At 51.2% G+C, this 14,579-nt stretch overlaps 1 protein-coding gene across 1 annotated transcript; it reads right to left on the bottom strand.

The window, feature by feature from the left end:
• Positions 1-3,176: 3,176 nt before the first annotated feature.
• LOC120602787 (polycystic kidney disease and receptor for egg jelly-related protein-like) lies at positions 3,177-9,983 on the bottom strand. The gene has a single exon (XM_039863007.1). It carries the CDS (start codon positions 9,981-9,983, stop codon positions 3,177-3,179), a length of 6,807 nt encoding a protein of 2,268 aa, XP_039718941.1.
• Positions 9,984-14,579: the final 4,596 nt, after the last annotated feature.

Here is a 14,579-nt window from a genome sequence, read left to right as displayed (position 1 = left end):
TATACAGGTATTTTAGTAATTCTGGGAACAGGACTACTCTTAGACCAGGGTGGGCAAGAGGAGCCCCGGCCCTGGGCCCCAGGAATTAGCAAGCACTTTGATTTTGTTACTAGAAAACATGACCTCAACTGTGGTTATAGCAGTGACTTTCTTTGGATCAATATCTTGAACTATTTCCTGCAACGATGATAATTTTTCATGTGCATCCTCCTTGTATTGTTTAAACGTGCAACGAATATGCATGGTTCAATTCTAAATCTAAAGCTTTAAGAATTTTAATGACGATTCCAGTCACCACTCCCTCAGCACAGTGAAGTGTCCCCCAACTCAAAAAAACTACCTGAAAATTACGTAGACTCAGGAAAGTTTGTCTAACTTGCCACTATTGTCGATACCACACAATTATGTGAAAATCATTATTATCAACGTAATGACTTTTTTGAGATGAAGGCAAGAAAAATGAATCTTCCAGAACACATACATAACAGGTTATGGATTATGTATGTCTTTTTACTCATCTGAGCATCAGTGGCCCATTAACAGAAGAACCCCCAGGGATACACAATAGTTCGCTTCTTTGCTATTTGCCCATTTTCAGCTATCTGAAAACCAAAGCTTTACATACAATTTGTATTTCATCTTTGTGGAGGTGTATTTCTCAAATAGGTGGATATAAACTATATTATGTAATGGTTTGTAAGTTGTTATATAAACTTTAAATATTTATATATGTAGATATTTTCATCCTGGACGGGGCCCCCACAGCGTTAGAGGTAGGCTTGCTGGAGAAAATAATTACCATATATTCTGCCAATACTTATAAAATGTGGCATAAAAGTGGTCTTATGAGAATCTCTTATATGCTTTCTAAAAATCACATTACTAAATGAGTATTACACATTATGTATTTAAGTGAAGACTGAGGAAGGCAATCTGAAAATCAAAATGAAGTAAATGCAGATTAGAATTTAAAGCAAAAGTATTGATAATGCCCTTCAAAAGAAACCTGTATTTTGATTTGTGTCACTTGTTACTTTATTTTCCCGATAATATTATAATTGGCATCTCTACATTTAAAATATCTAATGCTTGTCATGACTCTACCAGATTAGAAGGCCCCCACGCTCTCTGCTCCTGGCCACGTTTGGAGACACCCTGTGACTGCCTTGACACCTCATTGTAACAACAAGTTGAGACCTGTCTCCACTGCAAGACCCGCGGATGCCATCCTGGTCCTCACCCCGTCCTGGACCGCCTCTATGCTGGTACCCGGGTCCCCCGCCTGGACCCCTGAGACCTCCCAGGCAGGGATTGCCCCTTTGGGCTCTGTGTGTACGACCCTGTAACTCCCTCTCCAGCTCATAGCTCTCAAACAGAAGATACTTTGTTGACCCGGGTTGGGAGGCTCTTCCCAACCCTGGAGCTGCTGCGTGGGAAGGGACGCCAACCAGGGTAACCCCGATCCTCTCAGGGTGTCTGGAGAGCAGGACTTCAGCTGATTTCAACATTTAGGAAGGCTGTCTGACCATGCCACCACCTTCCCCCAGAGCTCTGATTCTCTGGCACACCTGCCACTGGTCTCCAAAGCCTCTAACATAGCGGTCTCCAACCTTTTTAGTATCAGGGACCGGTGCTCCTATGAGAATCTTAACGCTTGATGATCATAGGTGGAGCTGAGGCGGTGATGCTGGCGCTGGGGAACTGTTGTGGTACAGATGATGCTCCGCCCTCTCACCTGCCGCTCACCTCCTGCTGTGATCCCCAGTTACTATCAGGCCATGGCCTGGTACTGGTGCAGAACCCAGGGGTTTGGGAAGTTCCGCTCTACCTGCAACTGGGGCTTATTCCGTGACCCATTGTGCGGTTCAGTGGGCAAACGTGTCTGACAGATGGCTGCCTCCATCAGAAAAAGTAATCACTTTTTTCACACCCCTACCGTGTTGACTCTTTTTCTTAACCTGTTCAGAAGTTAGGTGGTAAAGACAGGTGCTAACTACAAATGTGTGCTCCTGGCAGAATTACTGGGCAAGTGTGGACCAGGCGATGACCATGATCCACAGAGCCCTTAGAAAATCTATATCTGATCTCCAACCCAAACTGTGTGAGTGGCCTTGGGCAGGTCATTGAACACCTTCATGTTCTCACCTGGCAGAGAAGACTCCGCTTCGACTTGAGTGTCCCAAATGGTGTCCCTAAGAATCTCAGATAGAAGCTGGCTCGGATGGGCGCTGCCAGCATTACGGGAACCTAGATGAACAATCCACACCAGAGACAAAGTGTCACTGGCTGACTCTGCAGTCCCGCCTTCCCAGCCCCGACTTCCAGGGCAGGATGCATGTGCTGATGCCCGTCGTACAGAAGTCACTGTGCGTCTCACAGAATTCATACGTTTAACTCCGATATGGCAGTTGCATAAATGCCATGCTTCTGAGTGAAAATACAACAGCTGCCAGCACTCATTTCTCTTAAACAATAAACCACATGTTCTTTATTATTCAATAACAATCCAGACTGTAAATAACCAAACACCCAAATCCTGGATATTTCTATATATTTCTATATGCAATATGTAGAACATTCACTATCTTTCTGTGTGAATCCATACATGGAATTCTTTGGTGTATAACAAAAATTTTGTCCTAAGGCTAGAAAATGATATTCAGTTTTCCATTTTAACATGAAGGAGGCTTAGGGAGTAGATGGGAAGCTTCAGGAATCTGACCCCCGTTCCCGCTCCTACATTCCCAAACTCCAGCGCAAGTCCTGGGACTCCCCACAGTCTCTTCCTGGCCCCGCCAGAAAGTAAGGATGGATGTGGATGGAGGGCATGAGGGTGGAGGAAGCTCTGGTCTGCAGAGAGAACTCCCAGAGTAACCCTCTAAACTGCCCTGGGCTCCAAAGACACCCAACTCCCTCTTGAAGAAGCTCACTCCAGGACTCACAAGCTGTCACCTCTTCTCTCCCCAGGCGCTGCACTTGCCTAAGACCCCCTTCTTTCGTGTTCCTGAGAGCTGAGGCCAAGAGCGGGGATACTTCCAAAGGCAGAGGTGCTGCACTGTGAACGATATGGGGATATGGGTAGAAAAACACGACTGAGACGCTAACCAATCTCTAAGCCCAAGACCGAGCCTCCGGGGGAGACTCTTGCCTGGGGCTCTAGAAACTGTCATGGGCCATCACACTACGAGATAAACCATCTTCCTCCCGTTGATGTTTCTGGTCTTCAGCCCCAGGTAGCGGTGGCTGTTCTTCTCTGGCTGCCCGTACAGCATGTCCACGAAGAACTCGGGCTCCTCTGTGGCCTTGGATCGGAAGGACAGAAAGCCAAACAAGGTCCTGAGCTTGCCGCACAGATAGGCCATCGCTTCCACCTCTTCCGAAGGCTCCTCGTACACGGGCTGCTTCATTTCCTCATAGACCGACAAAATCACTGCCTGGAACAAGTTGATCAAGATGCAGATCATCACCAGCATAAACGATGACAGGAACAGGACCCCCAGAACCCTGTTCTCGGAAAATTCAGTGTTCTGAAAAGCCGAAACGCAGTAGGAGAAGATGGTCTGAGTGGCACGCATCAAGTTACTGTAGTTCCATTCGTGCTGACCAAATACCAGGTAGCCAAAAGCCATGTACACGAAGAAGTACACGGACACCACGAGCGCCATGTGGAAGATGCCGGGCAGCGCCGTCTGGATGGCCCTCTGAGCCAGGCGCACATCATAAAAAATTCTGGAATACCTGAGGGTCTTCAAAATCGTCAGGAAGAGCAGGAAACCCAACGTGACCCTCATGGCGTGATCTACTTGAGAGACTGCATGAAAGGGAATGAACTCTGCGGAGTTCGACGAGTGAAGCTGAATGAGGCCGGCGGCCAAGACGTGTTTCCTTAAAAGCAGCACGATCAACATGGCAAATATGCATTTTAGAGCAAAGTTGAGCAAATTGTACACGCTCTTCACGTAGGAGGCCCTTTCTTGCATAATGACGTAGCCCTCGTCGACAACATAGGCCAGAAAGAAAATGAGAATGGCCGCGTACAAGAAGATTTCTACTGACGTCTTTCTGTTGAAATCGGCAAGCGCGAAGGAGTGCACGGACAGGCTCGTGTTCACAACTCCCAACGGAGAAACCTCGAACACAACCGACAGGCTGCAGAACAGATTTGCGTCTGGGTTCAACGTCGTCAGCTCCAGAATCACGGCCCACGTCTTCTCATCCAGCCACTTGCTGCTTCGGAGTCCCTTGAGCCTCTCTGTGGAATTAAACTGCTCCTGGTCTGGGAAAAAGTAGAAAGCATAGCCCCCTGACCCGTAGGTATGGAGAAGTCCATGGGAATGATACGGCCATCTCTTCTCTTTAGGCTTGTAAGTAAAACCTTGGGTATTCTTGTCTGTCGCCTGCTTATTGATTTTTACCCAAGAGCTAGTGTAGTTTTGGGTGTCTTCTGGGTCAAACCCATATTTGGGATGACAATGGATTTCTCTTTTGATGCTACTAGGCACAAAGTTTTTGGCAGGCAGACATGCTTTCTCACCGGATTTCGCCCTCACCTGCCTCATCAGTGGAAGGCCGAGGATTATAGAGGCGCTTTCAGGAAGAAAGGTCGGATTCAGGCTGTTGTGGAGCAGAGGCACCAGCGCGTCGTTGAGCCACGAATAGATGTCCTGCAGCCTGGTCACCGTAGCCAGGTCCACAGAGAACCGATTGCGAAGGAACTGATTGTAGTAGAAGGTGTCTGTGTGGCGCAGGAGGGCCACCAGCCACAGCAGAAGGGCCAGAAAAATAAAGTGAGTGAGGACGTAACTCAGAAACAGGAGTGCCCTCCTCTTGAGTCTCTTCTTTCTTTTGAATATTCTGATTTCGTCTTCCGTGAGGGGCTGGTACATCCTGGTGCCTCGGAGGGAGACGATGTAGTCGTGTCGCTTGCGCTTTTCATATGGGTTCAACCTCATGTTTTCCAGCGTGATCTCGGTATAACGATAGTGGTTTACCCACGGAAGGTTTTTACAGTACTTGAGCTTATGGAGTCTGATGGCTGACAAGAGTATGATCTTGGATGGCTGCACCAGGAACACTGACAGAAAGAATGAACAAAACGATGCAAAGAGCCATTCTATGGCCATTTCGTAGCTATAAGTCAGGCCATAAAATACAATAAGGAATGAGGATATGCTAGAAGTGGCAAAAACCAAGAACCACGCGACATAAACACACCACCGAGGCAGAACAATGCTGGGCTTCGTGGGGAGGGGTGGAGGACCTGGTTGGGAAGAGGTCTCTGCAGACTCAACACCTTCATTTTCTTTTGAGGTTTTGTTATTGGCGTTCGTATTTGTGTTTGCCTTTGTACGTGAGACCTTGCTTTCTGCTTTCTTAAGCTGTCGACCTCTTTTTGAGGTTGCCTTGGAGGGAGACTTATGGAGTCCAGGAAGTTTTTTAGGGGGAAGCTTTCCAGCCTCTCTGGTCAGTGCCTCAGCAGTTTCGTGAGCATGCCACTTTTCCAAGCGTTCCTCCCAGTATTCACTTTCTAGCAACATCTCCCGAGGAGACACCTCATGTAGAGTTGCTCGATATCTACTCAGGGAACAGGAGAACAAAAAAGTAATTATCACTTGCACAGGGATAGTAATTAAGACACTTTCCAATCCTATTACAATTGATCTGATGTATCGACTCCCTTCCGCCTCAGTTCCTTGCGTATTTAGATTAAAGAACATGATATTGCACAGAAGGGAGGACAGCAACATTGCCAAACAACAGGACAACCTCTGGAGCCTACTGAACGGTCTACCAACGACGCCAGCAAAAACAGAGAACCACATGTGATTTTTCCCCAGAGTATCGGTCGCATTTATCAGGAAAAAGTCGATTCTCCTTAGAGGCTCATCTGGGTGGGTAACCTGAAAGGTTCTGTCTAAAGAGGTGTCAATCGAAAGCCATTTCCGACACATGAACAGCCAGATGTGTCTGCTAAACAGATTTTCCACTTTGATTCTACTTAAATACCAACTGGGGGCTCTGCCCTCATTGTCGTGCCACACGCGAATGGAGTGAATGTCCCCCAGGTCGCTTTTTGTCGTCAGGAGGAAAGTGCTGATGCTTCCTCGGTAGAGAGTTGTAAAATGTGGGTGGCTTAGACAATGCACATCGCTGGTACTTTTTGTTCCCCTGAGTTGGACAAAGACGTTGGCCCTGGTCCCAGACCCGCAACGGCTTCCCGTAAAAATAGTGATTAGGTAACATTCGTGATCATAAGGATCGTTATCAGGCAGAACTACCGCATAGTCCCGAAGATACTGGTCAGTTTCTTCACTGTACAAGGCCCAGAACGCTAACAGTATGTAGGTGAGCATGATGAAAAGCACAGTGATCACAGTCACAAGGTTATATGTGATTTCCTTGATGACCTCTAACTGCAGGTCTATAGGATTAGGGACCACAGTCACCTTGGCTGTCAAGTAGCGAGCATGCAGGGGAATATTGGCTTGTCCGATTGTGTTGAGCTGGCGCCTGGCCCTCCTCGTGTTCTTACAGACACAGTGCACTCTGTCCCAGGTGGTCATCTCTCCGAGAACACAGATGTCTTCTCTCCAATCACTCTGGATCCCAAACATGTCCAAGCAGTGAACGTAGAAAAGAGAGATTCTAACTAGCTTGTCACTGAGCTTCGTGACAAAACGAGGGGCCTTCAGGACCACGGCTATGGCACACTCAGTTGATTGGCTTCGCTGAGCTATGGCTTTCAGCAGGGACGGTGGAAGGCAGACCACACGGGCCACCTTAACTGTGCAGGCTGGGTCAAACAGGTCACTCTGGTTGGCAATTGGAGGGATGTCATGGGGCACGAGGAAGGTGGCGACCAAAGCCGTAGGGGTGACATGACTGCCGGCATACACCAGCACCGTGAACGGCACAGTCACTTCCGTCAAAATGTGAACCAACACCTCCTTCCCTGCTCCGCTGTCCACTTCGAAGCTGAACCCCCCTGCTGTCTTTCTCAAGGACTCATCAACCTCGCTAGGCTCATTGTCGGGTCCCACTATGAGACTAAAAGCTGCAAAGCTCAGGTTTTTCCTGCCGAGGTACACTTCCGCGACGTCAGGCGTGATCCTTACCACACTTCCGTTAGGTGCGGTTGCTGTCATTCTGAATCCAACCACATGTGCAGAAATGTTCTCCTGATAACTTAACCAAGGAAAGGGGTCCTCTGCAAACTCACAAAACATCATAGAAATTGGAGAATTTGCAAGCAAGCTAGGAACACTGCTCACGTCCAGTGCTGGACGAAAGCAATTTCGACAGTGTTTCTCATTGCCTAAGATGCCGGTAACATTCTCTTTTTCTGTTTTCTTGACATATACTTTAAAGCTCGTGGTGCACATGATGGTGGTTTCATTCCCCGGCACTTTACCAGCCAATATTGTGTCTGCCAGAGATTCTAATACAAGAAAAGGATCCTCAACAACTTGGTGATGAGCAATCATTTTAAAGATATTAGACAAACTCGTTAATATTCCAGTGCTCAAGATTTCTATTTGTTCAGAATGAAAGTGTTTGTTTTTTTGTTGATGCTGTTGTAGAGCTTGATTTGCTTCCCAAATCCTCACTGTGGTGAGTTTCTGAGCCATGTGAGTGAATTCTGAGGGTTTCTGGGTCAATGTGGCAACAGCCATCACTACCTGGCTAATTTCCATCAAATTGCCCATAGGGAAAACGAAAGTCTGATTGACGAGGTATTCGCGGAGTCGGGCTTTGTCTGCTTGCAGAGTCGATTTGGTTTTCATGTTATTCAAAACAGAGGCTACCACATATGTCAAGTAACCTGCAGATAAAAAATCCCGCTTTTGAAGCAAAGGAGGTATCGCCGAATTTGGGCCCATGGTGAAGTTGAGTAATTGATGCAGCACGGTCTTTGATGAGCTTTTGTCAGTAGGAGCACGTACAGTGGCGTACAAAGTCACCTGAGAAAAAGCTCCCAGAGAATCATACACCTGGACATAGATCTTGATGCCGTAACTATTGGCCAGTACACCGGCAGGGAGAAAGGAAGGCGGTGACTTCGGCGCATCGCCCATATACAGGATGGACCCCAACGTGTTCTCCTTTAAAGAACTGATTTTAGCAAAACCATGCAAATCAGAGACTATCATTTTATATGTAAGAGGGATGTTCTTATCCTTAAAATTCCTACACCGGACAACAAACTTAGTAAAAAATGCAGTCCCGTTAGCTGGATTAATTTTGCATTCTCCGATTTCAGGGGCACGGTTAATAACAACTGGGTACTTGAGAACCAGTCTCACTCCACTCCACGTGTCTAGATCTAGAGAAATCCAAAACTCAGCTTCAAAAAATTCCCTGAACGCAAAAGCTTTTATAGACAGATAATCGCTATTCCTCCCTGTCGCAGTTTGTCCCACCCAATCAAAGGGCATCTCCTTCCCTGAAGATGATAGAATCGACCACTTAAAGACATCATGGCTTACTGCACAACTTGAGCAATTTAGAAACAAAGAAAATCTCTCTGATATAATCAAAATTGTGTCACAATTTTCAATACACACTATATTCGCTGTAGGTCTTGGTCCTTGGAGCACATGGACCTTCATGTCAGAAAATGCTATTCTGTCACCCTTCGTTATCACCATTCTGAAGAGATATACACAGTTACCTTTAAGCATTTTTGCCAAAAGTGTGAGGACAGGGTCAGCAGCCCCTGTCCACTGGAGATTGTCCTGGTCTGGGTGACAAACTTCTTTGCTCATCACTGTTATTTTCTGTCCCTTGTAGTTGTTCGGATTCGTGGTACAGTACCACGAAAAATGGAGTCCGTCTAAAGGGCTGCCTGCATCTGGATCTGAGGACTTGGATCCATCCAGAACCAGCTCATCTGTGAAATTAACTGTTATGTTGGGGCCCCCAGAAATGACAGCCACCAGGGGGCTTCTAACAATGCTGATATAGATGTGATCGAAGTCACTCACCACACGCACGTTTGGCTTCGCTGTGGTCAGAGTCACTGAGAAACTGACCGCATAGTGTCCCCGCGATAAAGACCTCTTGGGCAAGTGCATAACTGTTCCACTTGGCTGGAACTGGAGTTCTGGGACATCCAAAGGTTTACTCCAGTCTGGCACATCGTACATCTTAGGCACAGAAAAGATCTCCCAACGATGAACAGCGGTCTTGTCAAACGGGCAGTCATACTCAAGGGTGGCATTGAGAGAAAGGTCCATCTTCCTGGTCAGCACCACGGGAGAACCGTCTTCGTTGGCATTGATCTTTATCTTTTTGATAACACAACTCATATCTTTTGATAACTGACAGGACACTGAAGTTTCCGTGGCTTGGGAATTGTCCGAGCTGACAGCTTCTAAAGCAACAGGCACGGGCTCATCTGTTGGACACTTGGTTTGGTCCAAAAAGCCGGCATTGGGGTGAGGGCCTACGGGCACCATGGAGCGAGGCGACAGGCGTGGGGCAGAGGACGCTTCGCGGGGCCTGACCATCCTGAGGTGAAAGGTCCTTTTCAGACCCCTAGGTGAGCGCCACAAGGGGCTGAGCCCCTGCGGGGGGAGCAGGCTGCGGGGCGCTGACAGGGGCAGGTCCACGTGGGTGGGTGCAGCCCGGCGCAGGACGCGCACGTGGAGGCGGTGCGTGCGCATCCGCCGCGCGGGTCTGTGGGACGAGGCGAGGCCGCGGCCACCACTCGGGAAGAGGCTGTCGCCCTGGGCGGTCCGGGACCGCAGCCTGAGGTGGACATGGCCTGAGAACAGCGTGAGGCCTCTGAAGCCCACGATGGAGCACAGTGTGTCCGCTGATACATGGGCCACGGCCTTGGGTTGGGGGCTGTGGTTTGCAGCGGGCTCCCCAGGGAAGGGGACGGTGACTGGGGCTCCAAGAGGAGCCAGCGGTTGAAGAAGGTGACCACAGCCCCGGCCCAGGCCCAGGCCCAGGAGGAGAAGCGCGGTCACAGGACGCATGGAGCCAGCCTGGGGGCAGTCGGGAGGCGTTGCGGAGTCCTCCGGGATGTGCGAACGGCCGAGGGGGCGCGAGCCGCGGGGGTTAAGGTGCAGCAGTGTCACGGGGGTGAGGCCGCTGACGTCCGTGGAGCCGTGAGTGGAGCCCGGGCTGCGGGCGCCGGGCCCCCGCCCCCGCCTGTGTAGACCTCAGATCCCGGCCTGCTTGCGGGATTCGCTGGACCCAGGTTCCTGACCCGCTGAGAAGGCCCCTTAGCGGGAAGCCCCGGCCCTGGAAGGTTAGGAAGCGCTGGCGATCAAGAGGGCCTGGAGCTCCCTGCGCCCCAGGGAGGAATAACTGTGCGTTTCTTACTCTGCTTTTCTTTTTCTACTTTCTTAAGGCGAAACCGTGAGTCATTGATTTTCGACCTTCTTATCCGATGCAATAATTCATGCTGTAAGTCTCCCGCCATATGCTGTTTATTTGCATCGCGCATTTTTGTTGTTATCATTCGATTAAAAGTATTTTTAATTTCTCGTTTTGGTTTTGACTCGCGAATTAAGAGTGCGTTTTTTAATTTGCAGACATTTGGAGTTTCCGTGAAAATCTCATGATTTCCGAGGCCCTGGGATGATGAAAACGTGGTGTCCTTATTCAAAAATGATTAAGATTTCAAGATGGTGTCTGCAGAGCTTTCAGCCAAGCAAGTGACCTTCTAAGTGTGGGGACCTGTGTGACGGCCCAGGTTGCACACCCGTGGAACCAGCCCCGGCGTTAGGTACGAGTGAGGAAGAACGAGCGAGCGTGACGCGTGCTTTGAGCCCGTCATGCCCCATGGAGCCCAGTCAGAGCTGCCCAGGACGGGGTGTGTTAAGTCGGGCCCCAGAAAGTTGCTGCTTTGAAGGTCAAACACGGTCAAATCTCAGCAGTTTCCTGTGGGTCACCTCACCCAAGTCCGGTATTAGGGGAATTATGGACTGAGTGTTTGTGTCACCCCCAAATTCATGTGTAAAGCTCTAATCCGTGATGTGATGTGGGGGGAGGGAGTGCTTTTGGAGGTGATCAGGGTTAGATGAGGTCATGAGGATAGAGCCCCCATGATTCATGTACCTTTATTCATTCGGTGGAGGATGTGGTCCCGCTGCAGGTGTGTCTCACTGCGGGCCGCTTCCCCGGTCTCCCACTCAGGCAGGGTCCCCCTGACATTCTTCAGCCCTGGACCAGCAGGATGTTTTTGCCTATCCCGTGAGAGTCTCTCACTCTTCCAGGGAACTGTCTTGGGTAAAGGCCAGCTCCCGTCCCTCTACGCCTTACTCCCCCGAGCCCACACCTGGGCCATGGGAAAGGCAGGCACCCTTTACTCTGACCAGTTGGGAGTGTGTCCTTCCCCACTGGGGTCCTCACTCCCACTTGTCGCTCACAGCTACTGACATCAGCTTCAGGTGGCCTCGCGACCGCGCGGTGACTTGTGCGCGCCCTGAGGGTCCGAAGGCGACCAGTGAGCCAGGGGAGAGCTCGGTAGCTCCGCCCTGCCCCGCCCCTCGGTGCGCCACGCCCGCCCCCACCCAGAGGGTCGCTGCTGCCCGCGGGGCCTGGACTCGAGCTGGACCCCGCACCATGGCCGCACCCGCGCCGCTGTGCGACTGCCAGGTATGCGGAGGCCCTGAGCCCGGCGGCAGTGCGACCCCAGGGTGGCACTGCGGGGCTGGATCTGACCTGCGCTTGACCCGGGGTCAGGCGGGGACGCGGGCCCACCCCGCAGAGTGACCTGGACCCTGGGCGCCCGAAAGGAAGAAAAGACCCTCCTCTGAGGCCCCTAGGAAAAGCAGCAGCGCCTGTCAAGGCTCCCGGGAGAGCCGGGGGACCCCCTAAAACATGTATTAACCCCAGCAAGGCACAGCAGGGACGCCAGGCGTTAGTGAGGGATCCCTCAGGACCTGCCAGTGCAGGGAGCCTGGCTCATTTGCAGATGAGGAAGGTGGAGTCAGAGGGGTAGGGGACTCGCCCACAGACACGGAGGAGCTGGAGGGGAGTAGAGGACACTTCCCCACCCTGGGGAGTCGCCAGTCTCTTCGCCCCTGGAAGGACACCGGAGGCAGCAGTTAGTGCCAAGAGTTCTGACAGTGTCTAGGCGTTTCTCCTGACAGGCCTGAGGGTCAGAATGGTGGGATAGTGGCAGGATGGGAGGACCTGTCTCGGGCTGCCAGATGCTGTGCACGTTGCCAGCCAGGAGTGAAGACCACCTGCCCCACGGTGCTCTCTTGCATAGAGCCTCCCCTCAGCCTGATCAGGGACTCGCATGTACTGAGTGCCAGCTCTCTGGGGACACTTCACAGTCACCCATGCATCCTCTGGCTCAGTTGCAGAAGGGCAGCCAAGGGTCTGAGGGTGGACCTTGCCAGGGGCACACAGCTACAGACCACTGGGATCTGCTTGGAGCTCTGTCCCCACAGAGCTCAGCTCTCTCTCTCTGCAGCATCCGTGAACCCGGGAGTCCATGCCCGCCCCACAGCCTGCTCTTGTGGAACCCCAATCTGCTTAATGCTAGGTACCCGGAGATTTGAGATTGCGGGTTGGGATCTGTTTGTGTTCATGATTGGAGGGCTACATGGAATAGGCCGTGATGTTCACTCTTGCTGCATGTAGGCGTGGGAGGATGCTGGGCTCTCGCTCTCAACCCCGAGCATGAGGCCTGCAGGCAGTTCGATGCCACCCTGACCAGGTATGCCCACATGGGAAGCGATGACCCCTTTGGTAAAGGTCCATGTTGTACTTGCTAAGTTGGCAAATGCAAGCTTTCAGAGCTCTACAGCTTTATCAGCACTTCTGAATTTACAAACAGTGAGGCTCATGGACCCATGCCGACCCAAATCTCTGGGAAACTGGGGTAGACCGAGGCTTCTTAGGGACCCAAACATTCTTCATGATGCCTTGAGGCATCTTGGCGCAGGACCAGCGTTCAGGCCGAGTAGAGCTCCACAACCAGCGGTTCAGAAAAGTGTTGGGTACTTTTTAAGTTGCATGGTGACCTGAGCAGTCCACTGAGACAGAATCTCTGTACTCTGTTCCCCAGGACAGGGAGACATCTCAGAAACAGGTCTGCCAGCTCCAGGCGAGGCTGAGAGGTCCCCCTAGTGGCCGGCGAACAGCAGCAGACTCCTGGTCAGGGGATGGTCTGTGAGGGTTCTGAAAGCTACACAGGGGGCCACTCGCAGATCAGAGGTGTGGCCTGCAAGGGTTTGACGCGGGCTCCTCCTTTTCGGGCATGGGACCCCGTCATAGGGCTCATCTGTGAATCTGCTGCTCTCACCTGTGGCTGTTCTAAGACCTTCCACCATATCACCAGTCATTTCTAACACCAATGAAGGAGCCTATGGTTCAGACACCAATGAAGGAGCCTATGGTTCAGAGGAGGGTGTCAGAAGTGAGGTCCCACTGCTTTCTGTGGCATGTGGGGAAACTGAGGCCCAGACAGCTGACTCATGCGGTGAGCTAGAGGAGGAGCGGGATGTACCTGGGTCTACATGCGACGATGACAGACGAGAGCCGGTCTTTAGTAGGAGCAGTGAGACCCCTGCCTACTTACTCCATCCACACAGCGTAAGGACCAAGGAAGCTTCTAGAAACCTAAGGGCTATACCTGGTGAAATGCAGTTAGCTTGCCGGAGAATTCCACTGGGTGTATTTGAGATCTTTTTGTGCCTTTCCCACAACCTTTTGGCCTCTGTACACCAGCTGTCCCCAACCTTTCTGGCCCCAGGGACCGGTGCTCCTATGAGAGCCTAATGTCTGATGATCTGACGCGGAGCTGAGGCAGTGATGCTGGCACTGGAGATCGGCTGCGAATACAGATGAAATTCGCTCTTGTCCACCACGAAGGCGTCGGCAGGGCCCCGGTCCCTCGAAGTTTCCCGTGGAGGTCCCTTCCCGTCTCTCCTGGCTCTCACAGTGGCTGGCAGTTTGGTTTCCTTGGCTCACAGGTGCGCCATTCCACACTGTCCTCACATGGCTGTCTGTCCTTTGTGCCTGTGTCTCTGTGTCCAGACCTCTCTTATAAGGACACCAGCCATTGCTCTCCTCTACAGTACCAAGACTGTCTCAGACCCAGGTTCGAAGTCACTGACTTCACACAGCATGTCTCTGACGACCGGGAACTCCTGTGTAGTAAGTAGCCATCTGCTCTGCAAGGAATTATTCCCTTGGGTTACTACCAAAGAACTTTGCCATTCGAAATATTCTAATGGAATATTTACACTGACTGGTTCTCGGGCAGCCTCCAGATGGCCCAGCCCGAAGCACAAAAAACCCCGTAACCCTCCCGTGCGTGGTTCCGTACCTCCCCCACCCCCCAGGAGCCACAGGACCCAAGGGGACTAGTGTTACACACACATCGGGCCAGTGCAGGTTTTCTGGTGTTTATCGTTACTATTCTTGGTGCCTTACACTCAGTATTTAGGGGCTGACACACCCCTTGTGTTTCTACTAAATGGGAGCAGCTCCAAAGCGAGATTCTGCTGAGCAGGCTCTGACGTCCTCACCGACTCAGACGCTCTCTCTGGGTCTGGCTGGGGTCAAGGAATCAGGGAAGCCACACCCAGGGGTGTGCGGAGAGAGCCGAC

This window comes from Pteropus medius, unplaced genomic scaffold, assembly GCF_902729225.1.
Source record: "Pteropus medius unplaced genomic scaffold, Ma_sr-lr_union100, whole genome shotgun sequence".
In the NCBI taxonomy this organism is placed as follows: Eukaryota; Metazoa; Chordata; class Mammalia; order Chiroptera; family Pteropodidae; genus Pteropus; species Pteropus medius.
The sequence above is the reverse complement of the archived record's forward strand: the minus strand, read 5'-3'. Positions and strand labels throughout refer to the sequence as shown.

Bases quoted from the DNA above. Each gene is read 5' to 3' on its own strand.
- LOC120602787 (XM_039863007.1), bottom strand. From the start codon at position 9,983: ATGCGTCCTGTGACCGCGCTTCTCCTCCTGGGCCTGGGCCTGGGCCGG.